Below are 16,352 nucleotides of genomic sequence, written 5' to 3'. Positions count from 1 at the left end.
TATGCTGCCTCTTCTGCTGCTGCAGTCCCCAGGAGCTTAGGCCGAGAGTTCCTGCTTCTGCATGAACAGTAGGAGCAGGCTGGAGAGGCTGCCAAGAGTGAAATAGATTGGGTTCCTTCATCTCCTTCACTGGCAGAATCTTAGTGCCCAGCCCAAGGCCCTTCATACGTGTGCAGTTTGAGGGATCAGCAAGTGTGGTGGGTAAATCAGACACTATACCCTGTACATCAAATCAAGCTCTCATGACATTAACATGATGCAATGCTAGAAGCCACCACATAGCTGAGCATCAAGCTACTTCACATCTGACAAATTTGCCTTCATAGGCACTGGGCATCCCTGTGCCACAAGTGTTTTCCGAGTCCGTAATCCTCCTTGTACAGGAACGGGGAGAAGTGGAGTGGTCCAAATGCGTGGCATCATGACCCACATGCCAAAAACGCTTCATGAATGTAAGAGATAAAGGCGTAAAAGACCATTCTTTGCATAGCTTTTCTTCTACTTAGTCTCCCTCCCCCATCTCTGCCAAAATTCTCTTTGAATATGTTCTGACTACAATTGCCCTGTGGTTTTGATTAAACATGCTTATTTCTCATATGGTCTCGTTTTTTAACATGGTTGCCTTTTAAGATTAAACAGCTGCTGCCTTATGTTCAAAAAACTGATTGGATTTCAGAGGCACAGAAATAAGTCTTGTAGTTGGCAAGTTAGTTAATTGCTTTGAGTCCTTAGGGATGAATGGTGTTCAGCTGTGGAATTGCAAGGTATAACTACTTTATAATAAAGCATGAATCATAGCCTTCTCCAAGTATGGTGTATTGAGTATCATCCATAGTCTGCCTTTTCGTAACAGAGTGTCCCCAGTACAGCAGCATCAGTATACAGAATGTGAGATTTCTTCCTTTACAACGTGGTGATAAAGTTCCTAATGTTGATGCAATGGGGATTCTTAAAACTATTTTGGTTCTTTGCTTTCAAACAATAAACTTTTGCAGTACTAATGAACAGAGCAGGTAGGTTATTAAAAATGATAGCATATAAAAGATCTTCATGCATAGTAATGGCAGCTGCACCCAAGAGATCATGTAAGTTTGTGTAGCTGCTGGCTGCGTAAGTTTGGCAAATCAAAGCCTCCATGTTTTTAAATATCTTTGCACATTTGCTTTCAAAATCCCATAAAAGAACCTGAACAGTCCCTTCAAATGTAAAATGAGAATTGGATGGCAGAGCTATCCTAGAAATTTTTCTATTTAATCCCAAATATAAAGTGATAAATGTACATATTGTGTTGGGCTCAAACTCATTACGCTTGCAACACTAAAAATCTAACCAGTAATATACCCAGTTTTCTAAGCTGTCCTTTTATTAAACATGCATAAATAGCATTGCTTCTGAAAATATTTTGTTACAAATATCCAAGAATGGCAAGCCTACTTTTCAGTCTTTTTGCTTTCCTGTCCATCATTTAATCTGAACATTATCTGATGAGAATTTTTTCCCTGCATATTTGTGTCATGCATTATTTTGACATAGCTGTATGACTCCTACACGAAAGGATGATTCTATTTCTTTAATTTTTTTAAGGTGAATTCCAGTAAAAGGACAAAGTTTATAGTCTGATGACATTGGCTTAAAAAAAAAAAAGGACAATATTTTAAAATAATGCGGGAATCATCAGAATCAAGGAAATAATTATCAGTTTGGGTTTTTTTCCCAGTGCCATGCTAGATTATAGATAGCCTTATTTTTCCTTTTAACTCATTCTGATTTACCAGATGGTTCTTAAATGTGTGTTTGCACAAATGCAAGATGTTTATCTGGTAGAATTTACCAGTGGCCAGGCTTGCTTTATTTTTTTAAAATAGGAAGTGAGTTGTTAAGCTTTTTTTCTCATTGTTAATAAACACTAGAGAAGGATGATTGAAACATATATTTGCCATGATTTATGTGATTTTTAAAAATATTTATAAGGTAGTGTGTGACCTCAGTGCAAATAAGAGGAAGCAGATTCTCAGGAGCAAGAACTACCAAGTCCTCTGTGAACCATGAAAGGTACAAACTGAGCACATGACAGGAGTCTTGTGTTTTTTCCCTAACACAAACCTTATGTGCCTGTTCTTTAGAGGAAGGACCTATAGATGTCAGAAGTTGTTCTCTCACTGGTCATCCAGAATTTTAGTTAGCAGACCAACTATTATGATGTAACTCGTGTAGTATTATCTATAAGAAATAGGCCTGAAATCCTCAATTTACTTGAAACTGATATCTAAGAAGGACTCATTGATTGCTCATTATTTGGTATGTGGGATGCATTTTAAAAAATAAATAAATTACTACAGTTTGATCTGTAAGTACATTCACCAATGGAAAATACTGAATATTGATGAATTCCATAACCTAAAAGTGAAAGATAGAATGAAGAGCTGGAAGTTAAAACCAAATGCAGTTTCTAATAGAAGAGTTGATTAACTGTTGGAACAAACTCTTAAGGGTGGGCATAGATTCTTCACTTAAAGACTGAGGATCATAACTGGATAACTCTCTGGAAATTCTTCTTTACTATAGTAAGAGCTCAATGAAGAAATAACTACATTAAATTTTATGGCTTATGTTACGTAGGAGATTAGACTGAATGACCTGGTAGTCCCTTTCAGCGTTAAGATCTACAAGTCTATGTCAGTTGTGGCTTGCAATTAAAAGTCCAATTTCTCATCTCCATCCTTCAGCTTTTTGGCCAACTCCATATTTATGAAGCGATACCTTGTGCTCTTTTTAAGATTTCACCGGAAGAGGATGACTATGGATTTGACATGGAAGAAAAGAACAAAGCAATTGTGGTGAAGTCAGTTCGACGAGGGTCTTCTGCAGAGGTATGACCTGACATTCATAAATATTTGGGTTTGGTACCTAAGAATGTTTCAATTCTTTGAAAAGGTACCAAACCCTCCTTTTAAGGTCTGTTTGATTTTTAAAGGCAGCTAATAGAAAATTGAGTATCTTCTACAATTCCTGTGGTAATAATAAACTGTTTCTGTAAATTGCTGAGTGTTTTGACATCTTTGAGTGACTTGCTGGATATTTTTGATAAGTGATAGGACAACAGTTGTATCTCTGTGTGATGATAGTGTACCCCAGGTTCATTAGCAACTTATATTTAAGGAAGGAGGGAAAGTAACATTGTTTTGGGATAACAAATAAGTTCAATGAGAAACAGGCTTATTTGAGTGAAAGCTGTATTTTCAGATTTGTATTTTTTCCTTAAAAAGCATGCACTCATTTCTCTCCCTGGTATTTTTTTAAGAACTCTACAGAATATATTTTCTTTGTTTCTTTGAGGCACATAGATGCCTCAAATGTCATAGGATCCGAGTATTTCATAATCATCGGTTTATCTGTACAAAACCCTTGAGTGGATAACACAACGTGATCCTCTGCTTACCTAAATAAGGCACAGAAAGACTGAAAGTCTATTTTTTAAAAGCTATTTAGGTGCCTTTTAGCACCTGTCAAGATGAGAGAGGACTAAATGACTTGCCCAGGGTTGTTTCACAGTAAATTGTGGCAGCACACAGACAGTACTGCTAATTAAAAGTCCAGGACAACCATTACAGAATTTTTTAATGTCCACATTCATTTGTTGGTCACTGTTTTAGGCTACAGATAACTCCTGGGTAACTCACCCAATACAAACAGCTGAAGTGGAGAGACTGATTTTAGCGAGTTGAGAATGTCAAATGGGAAGGAATTTTGAACTGAAGTTCAATATTGTAATTAAATTATTTCAGTGTTCTTGATTCTCGTTTATATTATGGTCACCAAAGAAACCAATTCTATGCTCTAACTCATGTTCAAAATCAACATAGATTAGCCAAAAATTTTATTAATCCAAACTTCTGCTGTAAACCATTGCCTGGCAGATAATCCTTTTGCCCTTTCTTTGGCTGAATGTCTGTGAAATATCCTGTGAATCTGTTGTGTTTTAAGACAACAGAAGCACACAATTTTCTAAGGAATTTTTTTCTTGATCTTCCAAGACAAACTATCTATGATCATGAGGATGTCTTTTCAACTTGATCTTAAAATATTGCTCCAGAAAAGAACTAAATCTGCATCTCTCTGAACCAGAATGCTGTCAGCTAACTCTGGAAAGACCTGAGATCCAACAGTAATGCATTTCATTACATTCTTGGGTGTTTTTAATTACTTTGTGATACTAGAAAGATATCCAGCATGTAGCTCTGTGTGGCTCAGCAGCTGTAGGCCATTCAGAGACCCCATGCCTGCTGTCACACCCTTTAAGGACAGCAGCTTTGCTTCACAGTGCCCATCACAGTGCACTGCATTCATTAAGACTGTCAGACTTTAGACCAGAATAAGATTCCAGGTTCACCATTTGAGTGGGAAAAAATCTGCTACTTGCATGATTAACACATTCTGTTTGAGTTTGGGATTGTGATCTCTTTTTCCTAATACACCTGGAAAAAAAATGTCATGCACAGATGATGGTGGCACACAGCATTGAACTTGATGCATGTGCAACAAGAGTCTAAGTTTTTTATTCAAAATCAGAGTTGCCAAGCATTATGCTTTCTATTCTTAGTGTCTTCTTTTCTTACCAAGATTTTTTAGAAACTGTTTTGTGAGCTGTTAGATTTACCTGTTCCAGAAGCAGTTCCCAAACTGTGTTTAAAAGTTGTTAAGAAAAGAATTGCTGGAATATCAAATTCCTGTGCTGATGGGGTACTAGAACTGCAGTTTAGGATCTCGTTGTGTGTTCACCTTCTCGGTTTCAGCCCATAGATAGAATCACAGAATGGTTTGGGTTGGAAGGGATCTTAAAGATCATCTAGTTCCAAGCCCCTGCCATGGACATGGATACCTTCCCCTAGATGAGGTTGCTCAAAGCCTCATCCAACCTAGGCTTGAACATTTCCAGGGATGGGGCATTCACAACTTCTCTGGGCAACCTGTTCCAGTGCCTCACCACACTCAAAGTGAAGAATTTTTTCTTTAGATCTAATCTAAATCTCCCCTCTTCCAGTTTAAAGCCATTGCCCCTTGTCCTATCACTACACACCCTTGTAAAAAGTCCCTCTCCAGCTTTCCTGTAGGCCCCCTTTAAGTACTGGAAGGCTGCAATAAGATCACCCCAGAGCCTTCTCTTCTCTAGGCTGAACAGCCCCATAGCAGAGGTGCTCCAGCCCCTGGATCATCTTCATGGCCCTCCTCTGGACCTGCTCCAGCAGCTCCATGTCCTTCTTATGTTGAGGGCCTCAGAGCTGAATGCAGTTCTGCAGGTGGGGTCTCACAAGAGCAGAGTAGAGGGGCAGAATCACCTCCCTCGACCTTCTGGCCACGTTAGATAGAATAGTGCCCTAGTGGGCACTGCTCATGCACCTTCTCTCCTGATCCTGACTGACGAGCAGCTCTCAGCCCGGGACTCTCACCATACCATGGTCCTGGCAGCAGCTGCCTGTGACTGTTAACGCTTGCTCAGGTCCCCTAGACAGAGGGTCACAAAAAAACATACAGCATTGGTTGGTTGATGTGGACTGTGGCACATCCTATGCCTATCCCAAGTTCGTGTGTCTTCAAAAAAACATTCAGAAAGTCAGTGGCTCCTCAGTTTGTACTTGCTCTTCCTTTCTAACCCAGCTCATTTGCAGGTTAATTGTAGCTGGGTTTATTCCCACAGGTTTTAATCCTGGTGCTGGTTTATGAATGATGCTCTACCAGAAGGAAGCAACAGTAAAAAAAAATTATCCTTTTGGGAGGTGTGGTTGCTGTCTTACTCTGAACAGCCAACTGACAAGCATATGTTTAGTGTTTGAACAGAGCATGTTTCACAAGCAGCCAGTTGGCCAAAGGCCACGCAGATGAGCAGCAAATAGCAAGCTGCTGGCGTTTTGGAAAAAACAGTGGCCCGAATCCAGACAACTGCATTGAGCTGTCATAAGGAGCATCCGCTACTCAGAAGCTCTGTGACACTGTAGGTCCTTAAGAGTAAAGATACATGCTGTTTACTCTTCCTTAGCCTGGTTAGCTCTGTCTCAGTAAAGCAGCAGATTTTTATTTGAAAGTTGCTGGTTTGTAGAGTTTGATACGTGACTTTGTACTTCATACATTCATGAATTTGCGACGATTATGTGCGCAGGTAGGTGTCCTCTATGCACAAACAATAAGTTAGGAATATAAAGAGGTCATTCACAGGTAGGATGATTGCAGGTATGCAAAGGGTTTAGCTAATTGCACATACATTAAGTGTGTGAGCTACTGTAAGAAAATCAGGTCTAAAATGTAATGACTTTAGAAATTTATATAATAATTACTTTATAATAAACTCATCAATGTCAGTAAATGCAAATAGCAGAAACATTTCCATTGAATTATAAACTAAAGTTTGTCAAATTATATCTTAAGTTAAAATCTCTATTGCTACTTATTCCTATTATCCATTTTAGAGATTATTTACAAAAGAAAAGGAGATGAAAAATATTATTTCCAAGTACACAGAGGATGTTAGAATCATAGAGTGGTTTGGGTTGGAAGGGACCTTAAAGATGATGTAGTTCCAATCCTCCTACCATGGGCGGGACACCTTCCACTAGGTCAGGTTGGAAGCCTCATCCAGCCTGGCCTTGAACACTGCCAGGGATGCGACAGGACATCCACAACTCTTGGCAGCGTGTTCCAGTGCCTCACCACTCTCATAGTGAAGAATTTCTTCCTTATATACAGTTTTTAGTAGTTCCCTATTAAAAAAAAACGTAGCAGAAAAGTTCAGAGATATATCTGTTGCGAAGTAAGATATATTTGTGGAGTAGCATATTTATACACATATTGGTGAAATCTCTTTGTTTTCTGTAAATGCAAACAACTTTAAGGGTGACTGGCAAATGATTTGATGAACCAACACTGCATGTACAGTATTCCTAGGAATGTCTGTAAGAAGAGAACAGTTGAACCTTGAAGCCTGAACTTTCAGAGATGCTGCCAATGATCCAAAGTTTTCTGTGGTGTTTCTTTCCTTCGCAGATGGCTGGCCTGCAGACGGGAAGAAAAATCTATTCCATCAATGAGGACTTAGTATTCCTACGCCCGTTTTCAGAGGTGGAAACCATCTTAAACCAGTCCTTCTGCTCACGAAGGCCGCTTAGGCTTCTGGTAGCCACCAAATCAAAAGAGTAAGTGCCAAGATGGGCAGACAGAGAAGGTTATCAAGAAACATTGATTACTAAATATTTCTTCTACAATTTGTAGTGAAAACTCTGTAAACACTTTGCTATGCAGAAGCTGTTCAACAGGAAAATAAATGACACAAACGAAAGAGATACAAGAGTCATAGGTTGTTTTCGGTGATGAGCCTTGTGCTTCTAGTGCAAGTTAGGATGTATTATCCTTGTACTGCAGTTAACTTTTGGCTTCCTCGTGTGCTAACAGAACTGATTCGTGAGGATTGTCGTTCTGTCTCAGCTGTGAAGCTTCTTGGACTAGTATATGTCCAAGGGAAGGCAATTTCTACTCCATTAAAGCTTGGCTCATTTTGGGATACTCTAACTATATCAGCTCTAACAGTTTTTCAGTCCATTTTTTATTCTTATAATGAGGCTTGGCCCTGTTAATGTCTTGTGCATTATTAGATTCTATAATCCCAGAATTTGCCATAGAATTGAACGTCTCAATGAGCTCTTGATGCTAAATTCTAGTCCAGGATGTCTTGTCTCTCTTTTTTTTTTTTTTTTTTTTTTTTAAATGGAAAAGATCCTCAGCTAGTATAAGTTAGCAGAGCTGCACTGAATTTTGCCTAGAAACGAAAGGGAATGTAAATACCACAGAAAGTTTCTATCCTGTGTTATTCACTTAAAGATACAATAAATTTGGAAGTGCCAAATTTACATTAACAAATATTGAGAATCTCTCATCTACCTTAGAGAATGAAGAGGGAATGGTTGATTTCTTCAGGTCTATTTATTTGTTATTTATTTGTAAACTATGTGGGTGCTTTCTTTAATCCAAAACACAGTTGTGAATGATGGGGAAAGATGCCATTAGAACTGCCCAGAGCTGTGACAGCCTAACTTAAAATGCTGCTTTTTCTTCTCCCTGATTTACCTTCAGGATTATTAAAATCCCGGATTGTCCTGAAGCACTTTGCTTTCAGATACGGGGAGCAGCACCACCATATGTTCATGCAGTAGGAAGAGGTAAGTAGAGAGTAGAAGTATAGTTAAGCTTGGAGTACAGCTAAATGTATATACATGAGCATATAGAGTGTGTGTGTATGTATCTCTTAATCAAGAAAGATCCAATTTTATTGTCAAACTTGTTCCAAACAAGTTCTGACAACTTATTTTAATAACCATGGTGACTGGGAACTCCTTTCATAGAGGAGGATCACATTCTCTGTGCAAAACCATAGAACAACAGGTAGTTCTACCTCAAAGTGCTTATAATCTAAAGAGAGTCTAAGAAATGGTGTGATTATTATGAACTGAGTGTTGGGTCACTAATCCCATCAACACAAAACAAGGAATAACTTAATGCTACAGTGGGAGAAACTTGGTGATACTGCAGTCTACAGGACTGTGTCAAGACTTGAGAAAGCATTGTCATTTGGGCTCTTGCAAGCTAGAAATGTGCTTGTTTCTTCTCAGACTACTAAGATACAGCTTTATAGCCACAGGGAATAGAAATTTAAAACTGAGGTGGCTGAGAAAAAGTTGAGGTATAATGCTGTCTGTTGCTTCCTCAATATCTTTGCCTGTGGTCAGCCACAGTTTGGAGCACTGCAGTTGTGAACATGCTGTGGGATCAGCAGGTTGGTAGACAGATCATATTTCTTAATAGACATCACAAAGTATGGTGTAACATTTGAAGACTGCTTCTCCCTTTACATGGGCTTATACTACTATATTATATTGTATTACCCATATGAGATAGAGGTGAACTGTTCCCTTGGCCTTTTTAAAAGGAGTAAACACAGTTTGACAGAGATATTTACTACTTCCATAACTGAAATGTGAATTGAGCTGCACATAAAGCACAGCTCTAACCGGTATTTTCAGCAGATGCAGAAAATACGGCCTTTTAGACGTAGCAGTTCCTTCCTTCGGAACAACTCCTTATATCCAAGTATGTACCGTTGTTACGCAGACAACAGACAGCGCCCACATCCAACAAACGATGTTCTCAGGGAGACATGCTTACTACACTCCTTCAAAACAGCACCTGTAACCACTTTTTGACCGTCTGAGGAGCGCAAACTGAAATGCCAGCTAGAAAGATTCTCCTTTTTCAGGAATGTGCTAGCAAAAGACAAATTGTATTTGGAATAAAACTATATGAATTTTGAGTGACGGTTGTTACAGGAGAGGCCTAAGCCCAAGTGTTCCCACACCGTTCAGGGAGTCACACTCACACCACTGGAGACTGCAGTGAACCAGCGTGTGCGCTTTTGACTCCTCGCTCACACACACGCACCCCCAGGTGCTTCCTTTTCCTTCAGGCTCAGCCCTGGGTTTCCTGTAGCAGTGCCTCAGGCATGGAATATTTTAACAAAAAAATATTTAAAAACGTGTTCAGTTGGTACAGCTGGAATAAACAGCTCGAGTTGGGTCTCTCCAGAGAGAGGGACCTTGGACAAAGAAATCCCAGGACAATTATATCCTTACACCTTTGCACCCGCCCCTCACACGCTCTTCATGCACCTTTTTTGTCCATGGTGATTTCTGGTCTGGGGTCTTCTAGCACCTTGGATTCTTTCTGTGTCTCCAGGCAGGCCATTAACCGTTCTTATCTTGCTGAACTGCAGCTTCTGCTCATGGTTGTGGCCTCTTTATCTTCTGGTTTGTGCTTGTTGCACACCTGCTCGCTGTCAGAACATGGGAAACTGAAAAAGTCCTTGACTTAGGATAAACACTACTTAGCAACAGCCAAAACATCAGTGTGTTATCAACACTATTCTCTTACCAAATCCAAACTGCAGCACTGTATCAGCTACTAAGGAGAAAATCAGCTCTATCCCAGCTGAAAGCATGTCTAGGAGAAAGTTCACAGCTTGTGGCCTACGGCTTCAGCAAGTCTTGTTGCTAACGCTAAGCAATGGATTCTGTTTGAGCTAGAAAACAACTACTGCAACATTGGTGCCTTAAAGTTTATCACTTTAACTGTAGATTTCTAGAAGCTGGATTTGGGTCTGAGTCGTGTTCACATGAATCTAGAATACATCCACTGAAGTTGGTTGTTGCAGTCGAGATCTACTCTAATTTTAAGTACATCATAGTCTGTTTCTTAGACCATGGAAAATTGCATAACAGGCAAGTGTTCTGTAACTTTCAAGTGCAACAGGCTGAAAAGAATATAACTGTTTACATTTAAGCAAGACCTCGGCTAATGTAATCATAAGGCTAGAAAAGCCATATAAGAATCCCAAATGATTTCCCACTGGAATTTCAGTTTCTAGCACGAATGAATTTAGGTCTAGGAGATCTTGGTTCTTCCCAGCACTACGGAAAGTATGAAAGATGGATGCATGATGTCTTTCTGATACAACAGAGCTCTCGGAATACTTAGTAGTAAAAGCATCACAGCATTCAACTAGCTTTTCCTTCTTACTCTTCTTAACAGAAGCCGTTTTCAAACTTTACAGTTTTCTCTTCCATAGTCAGATGGATGGCTTTACAGTCTTAACTTCTCTCCTGTTGATTTTTCAGGTTCTGAAGCTGCAGCTGTAGGTCTTCATCCAGGGCAGTGTATTTTGAAAGTTAATGGGAATAATGCAACACATGGAAATTATATGGAAGTTTTGGAGCACTTTACAGCCTACAGGACCAGACAACAGGAAGCACTGGTATGAGTACAAAATCTCAAAGGAAGAACGTTAATTCCTGCCCTTCTTCTGTCCTCCCCTCTGTGCTTTTATGGTCACTGCATATTCAGAAAAACCATTTATGCATCTCTCTCTTGACTTATTTTTTCTCATGCCAAGGTCCTGGTATAACTGAGGGAGCTGATTACAGTTGCCTATAGTTGCAAAACATCTACGAATAATACACACACCAATTCATACACTGCATGCAGTGCTAAATATTATTAACTATTGCTAAAACTAGAAGTTCACCCAGATACTGATCTAGACTTTTCATTCTCTGTAGTTCAGAGGAAATCTGGGGGAATGTTGATATTTCAGCCAACTTAGAAGATACAAAATTGATAGCTAGATTCACCTTTGTAGTCCAGACATACAGAGATTGGGCATTTTTACTCAGGTCATAGCTGAAGCCTATATCTCTTGAAAGGGGTTGTACCAGTGGGTGTACAGAACGCATGAAGACGCCGAGGAGGACAGAGTTCAGCAAGCAGCATCCACTGCATATCTTAATGGCAGTCATCCTGGCTCCAGCAAAGACGACTCTTCACTGGAAGGAGGTACAGAATTGGATCCCCTTCAAAATAGCCAACAGGAATCAGGTAAAGATTCTCCTCGGGGAAGGAAACCTGGGGTGGATTCAGGGCTTCAGGAAGAAAAATTGCAGTAGAAATGTAAAGCGTAGTTGTTATTGTAGAATATCTCTTGTCTTAGTAAAGCTTTATAATAGGCTGAGGTCTGCCAGAGGAAGCATTCTTATGCTGCAGTTTATTCAAGAGAAGGAAAAAATCCAGATACACATAGAAATCATACCCCTGTGACTCTCTGATCTTTACAAGAGAGCCACTTTCTGGAATGAAAAGGCTCAGCATTTTTAGAATCATTTGGTAGCCCTTGCAAACCAGGAATTTATGGGCAGTACCAGCTGGAGAGGAAAGGTCTGTAAGTAACCTAGTATAATCTATGTTTTCTGTGATTTAAGATTAAACATTAAGATTTTAAATTACTTTGATCTGGAGCAAGTTTTCAGAGCATGTTACCACTGTGTCAGCAAAAGGTGTGGGTGTATTTCCTCCAACTTAAGAAAGTGTAACTCCTAAAAAATACTACTTTACCTTTGTGTTGAGAGCTTATTTGGAAATGTAGATGTTAGGGCAGAATACTGAAGCCAAATTCAGTCCAAAGGACTGAGCCTGGGCTCTCTGAATGCCATTGGCAACTTCTCCAGGAACAGATGCACATCTGTGTGGATCTCATCTGAAGTCTGGTGAGCCTGGTACTCTAATGGTCAAACAGTGCAGCTCCACAGTGGGACAGCTGGAACAGTGCCCTGGTAGAGGCATGTGAGCAATTCTCTGGCGAATCTCAGTCTGACTATAATTTAAATCTGTTCTCTGGTGACAATAGCATTGCTGTGTGTTAAAAATGTTATCTGCTTACCCCACCCCTGCCATCTCAGTCTTATAGCTGCACAGAAAATGCATCTGGAGGGTTTCCCAGAGTTGGACAGAAAAGCAGCAGTCTTCCAGAGGGTCATTACGAACAAGACTCCGAGATTAACATACTTCACTTCCCTTTGAAAGCTTCTGCTGGGGTCTGTGTGTCTGAATGCTGAACAGAAATAGTGTCCTGTGCATGAATGTGTGCATTCACACATGGAAGACGATCAGAATGTGGATTGTCTAAACCTCTGTCACTGTCTCCAGTAGTGGCCAATAGCAAATGTCTTCCTCAGAATATTCTCCCAGCCTCTAGCAGCGTGTGGTTCAGAGACTCCTTGAGCCAAAGGTTGTGTCTTAGTGTCTTTGCATTTAATAATACCTCTCAACAGGTGTCTCTTCCCTGTGCATGTGTGCTGCCAGGCACTTCTAATGACTTTTTTTGGTTCCAGCCCAGACACCACAGACCATCAGCTCTCCACTGGTCATTGGTGAAGAAACACCCCTTGTTAGCCTGACTGTGGATAACATCCACCTGGAGCATGGGGTAGTGTACGAATACGTCAGCAGCGCAGGAATCAAATCCTTTGTCCTGGAGAAAATTGTGGAGCCAAAAGGCTGCTTCAATCTCACTGCAAAGGTACTGGAAAACATACATGGCCAGCATCATTCCTAAAGAGAACAGGGAAGTCAATAATACAGGCACTTCTCTGGTGGCTTGGCTTGGCCATCCGAAGGATGAGGTAGCACATGGCCTTCTCAGCCCTGCCTGGAGTTTTCTTCATTACAAAGCACCAAGTTACAATAGCTCATTTGGTGTGAGCAAGTCAGCAAATGCTTCCAGGATTTCAGCTGTTGAGTTAGAGAGAGGGCAGCCCTCAACTGTGGAATTCTCACTTTTATCTGTCTGGTAACATAACTTTTGCTGATACTCAAGATTAATCTTTTCAGGCAAGAATTTGCTTTACCTTGGAAGAAAATCAAGCAGCTTTTTGCTGTCTGATAGGCTGGATGGGTCACTAAAGGAAGCATGTAGAACTGCTGCTGTTGGAAAGCAGCAGTGCACTTAGTGTTTTGGTCATCTGTGACAGTAACGAGCTAATAGTAAATGTTTCTGTCACATCCCAGTGATGTTATTGTGATGTCGCATGAAAGTACACCGAGCAGGTAACTTTGACAGTGCACAGTGGATATTTTAATCCATTTCAGTTATTCTAAAAATTTTTGAGGCATGTTTTGTGACTCTGGCGATTAGACATGGTAGTGATTCTCAGACAGTAATAAAAGCAACTCGTTCTGAAGGCAGCTTTATTCAACCATGACAACATGAGGGGCTTTACCACTTACTCAGTGGAAGAAAACTGTATTTTCCTTTGCTGTCAAGTCTCATATCATCCTGTCTTTTTGTTTAGATTTTAGAGGCCTTTGCTGCAGAGGACAATCACTTCGTAAGGAATTGCAAAAGACTTATATCCCTAAGCAGTGCTGTGGCCACCATGCCCCAGTATGAATTCCGGCAAATCTGTGACACTAAGCTGGAAAGCATTAGCAGAAGACTCACAAACTACCAAGAGGTACAACGCTACTAGTTATCAGTGAAGTCTCAAGACAATACTTCATTGTAATAACTGTGTCTTGGTATTCTTTATTAATGAATCCAAACTGTTTTATAAGTAGGTGTCCTAGAGGCATGAAAACAGCCCTGCTGCCTGTTGAAGTTGCAAGTTATTGATATTGCCAGTCTTGAGGAAAAAGGACCTTATCTGGAAATCACTCCTTTCAGCTTGTCAGAGCTGTGGCTTGTAAAGTGTTATCGCGGGTTCATTTCCACCATATCAGTGAATAACTGTGACAACAGAATGGTCAGTGTCTGATTCAACATGACCATAAGTATAGTGTATCGTAGTGTAAACAAACTGTGTGCTTTTTCGTGCAGTTACCTGAGCTGTTTGAAAAGAGGGTCCTGGAAGGTATAGCTAATTGCTTTCATTTGTTGTTTTATCAGTTGTTCTTTCTTTAATGTGTTATTCCAGCTGCAGCAGAAATCATGTAATTCAGGAATAGGAGGCAGCAAGAGAAAAAGATTGTCTGCATTACATCATAGTTGTTTGCAAATGAAGTAGCATATGCTTGCTTTGTTTCTCCCAGTTTGCAGATGAATTGAAAACAAAGGTGAGCCCAGCCTTCAAACAAGCCGTCATGGAACAACATTCCCTCAACAGCATGGATTTCTGCCCCACCAACTGCCACGTTAACCTCATGGAGGTGTCATACCCCAAAAACACTACCTCAGCAGGGAGGTCGTTCAGCATTCGCATTGGACGGAAGCCCTCTATTATTGGTCTTGATCCAGAACAAGGTGATAATTAACTTTTAAATTGTACTGATTTTGTCTGCACAAAGAGCTGTGTCTTTCCACTGCTCAGCAAGGTCAAAATAAGTTCCAAAGAAACACATTCTTGCCAGTGCCCTTTTTTCCTCCTTAAATTTTTTTAGTAAAATGACAGCCTCCTTGTGTTGTAAAATAGTAATGCCTTTAAGCACAGAGAGGCTTCAGATCAAATGTTTTTGCTAGCCTCTAGTGTGGTCATCTCATGATAATTAACTGTCCTGGAGTAATGTTTGCACTTGGTAGAGCTAACTTCCTGGCTAAAAGAGGTGAATGAGGGCTAATAGCCATGCTAGTGCTGTGAAGAGAGGCTATATTCAGAGGGAAAACGTGAGTCAATCAGACTGTAGTGCTGTTTTCTTTTGTCATTAGAAATAAATTCCATGCGTTGGAGATCTACTCTGTCAAGAGGATCTGTTTTCTGATAAATAGCTGCTACATAGCATTTGTCCTACAACCGGATTATTTGAGTTCCAACATTGCTTCATCATGATCTCACCTAATGTGCTTCTGATTGTCTTGTGAAGGTCAGAGTGCAGGAATGTTTGGAAGAGACGCAGGGAAGTGTAGACTAACCAATGGCATTGACTATTCAAAATGAGGTCAATAAGGAAGCCCTGCTCACTTGAAGATACTAAAATTCCATAGTATTTTTAATGTGAGCTAAGATTGTTAGCAAAGTACCATACCAAAACTGTCAGCATTTTTAAATGAAAAGGAATTTTATTTATCTTCTGTAAGGACATAATCCTATTTCTTTATATATATATATATATATATATACGTATGTGTGTGCGTGTAAATGTTTGTAAAGCTGGAATAATAATATGGACTAACTCCTGAGAAACTGAATTCATTAACATTTCAACAAATGCTTTTAGGTACTATTCATGTTGTCTATATGAATATATGTGTAGACACTTGCTGTCTTTATTTCCATAATTTAACCTGTTTCTAGACTGCAGTATATTTAAAACATCTAGTTGGCATGCCAGGAAAAAAAACCCCACTTTTTTTTAAAATGTTTTTGTTATAGAATGTAGTCATATAAAATAATTCTGTGAAATTTTATGTTTTCCTGTTAAAACTCCACCTATTCTAAACTATCATTATTGGGATGGAGTGGGGAAAGTCGTGAGAGCCATACTAACTAGAGCCTTCAATGTCTAGCAGGTACCTTAAATCCAGTCTCATATACTCAGCATTGCATCACCACTATGGCTGCACCATCCTGGAGATGTCTGACCCCAGAAAACGGAGATCTTGATGGCAGCTTTGCCCAGCAGAATGAAGGAGCAACTCAGGAAGAAAGGGGGCTCAGTTTTCTGCTGAAACAGGAAGATCGGGAGATACAGGACTCCTACTTGCACCTTTTTAACAAACTGGACATCGCAGTGAAGGAAATGAAGCAATATGTCATTCAGATAAATAAGTGAGTAGAGAGTCCTGCATGCGCTGCAGGGACCCGTTCTGACAAAACAGAGGCACGAACCTCAGACAGCACGTGGTGCTGCTCAGCCCCAGCCGTCATGCTCTTACACCCACCTGCTCACACGTGCGCTCGCCTTACAGCTCCGTGCTGGTTGTGTCACACCTACTCCCGTGCAGATTCGCCAATGTATATATTACTGTCCCTTGCTCCTAAAAGTCTAACCGA

The 16,352-nt window shown here is 40.1% G+C and overlaps 1 protein-coding gene across 2 annotated transcripts in view; it reads left to right on the top strand.

Annotated features, from left to right (window-relative positions):
- The window catches only part of PREX1 (phosphatidylinositol-3,4,5-trisphosphate dependent Rac exchange factor 1), a 156,968-nt gene that overhangs the window by 124,141 nt on the left and 16,475 nt on the right, over positions 1–16,352 (top strand). Inside the window, exons 17-25 of one of the 2 annotated variants that reach the window (XM_086623099.1) lie at positions 2,778–2,870; positions 7,036–7,184; positions 8,119–8,204; positions 10,713–10,849; positions 11,298–11,469; positions 12,759–12,946; positions 13,719–13,880; positions 14,455–14,665; positions 15,866–16,127. In XM_086623099.1, the coding sequence (XP_086479225.1) occupies positions 2,778–2,870; positions 7,036–7,184; positions 8,119–8,204; positions 10,713–10,849; positions 11,298–11,469; positions 12,759–12,946; positions 13,719–13,880; positions 14,455–14,665; positions 15,866–16,127 (1,460 nt within the window). The remainder of the gene's footprint in view (positions 1–2,777; positions 2,871–7,035; positions 7,185–8,118; positions 8,205–10,712; positions 10,850–11,297; positions 11,470–12,758; positions 12,947–13,718; positions 13,881–14,454; positions 14,666–15,865; positions 16,128–16,352) is intronic. The other variant, XM_086623098.1, reaches the window with a different exon arrangement.

Source organism: Tauraco erythrolophus, chromosome 18 (genome assembly GCF_009769465.1).
Source record: "Tauraco erythrolophus isolate bTauEry1 chromosome 18, bTauEry1.pri, whole genome shotgun sequence".
NCBI lineage: Eukaryota > Metazoa > Chordata > Aves > Musophagiformes > Musophagidae > Tauraco > Tauraco erythrolophus.
This window is presented reverse-complemented; position numbering and strand designations above follow the sequence as displayed.